The sequence below is a fragment of the Eimeria mitis genome, genomic scaffold (genome assembly GCF_000499745.2).
Source record: "Eimeria mitis Houghton genomic scaffold, Emh_scaff3669, whole genome shotgun sequence".
NCBI classification, from domain to species: Eukaryota; Apicomplexa; class Conoidasida; order Eucoccidiorida; family Eimeriidae; genus Eimeria; species Eimeria mitis.
Window position 1 is genome coordinate 4,164 of NW_013572009.1, and position 485 is coordinate 4,648.

Consider the following 485-nt stretch of genomic DNA (forward strand, 5'->3'; position numbering starts at 1 on the left):
CTTTGCCGCTCCCCCTAACAACCCCACACTCGATCCCCACCCCACACTCGATCCCCGCCCCACAACACTCGATCCCAGCCCCTTTGTCGCTCCCCCCAACAACCCCACACTGGATGCTGTATTTGTTTTTATATTTTTGTTGTTGTTGTTGTTGCTGTTGTTGTTTTTTGTTGTTTATGAGAGAATACAATCGCCGCCACCACTCCTCATCGGGGTGTACATACACTGTATTTTTATATAAATTTTTTTCTTTTTCTTCGATCATTTTATTAAAACAAAATAAAAAAGGCAAATCTATGCGGCTACGTCGCAGTGGAGACATCACCATCTGCATGTATTTTTCTTTTTGTTTTTTTTCTCTTTTTAGCTTTTCTATTAGCTCTTCTATCTCATATGGTGGGGTTGTTGTTATTCCTTCTCTCCCTTCCTTCTCTTTATCTTTATTTAAAACCACAGATGGGGGCCCCGGGGGCCCCCGGGGCCCC

The 485-nt window shown here is 43.7% G+C and overlaps 1 protein-coding gene across 1 annotated transcript in view; it reads right to left on the reverse strand.

Moving 5' to 3' along the window:
* Positions 1-265, reverse strand: part of EMH_0068320 (uncharacterized protein) — a gene marked incomplete at both ends in the record, with an annotated part of 4,367 nt that extends 4,102 nt beyond the window's left edge. Inside the window, one exon of the mRNA XM_013498728.1 lies at positions 111-265. Coding sequence (XP_013354182.1) covers positions 111-265 — 155 coding nt within the window. The remainder of the gene's footprint in view (positions 1-110) is intronic.
* Positions 266-485: the final 220 nt, after the last annotated feature.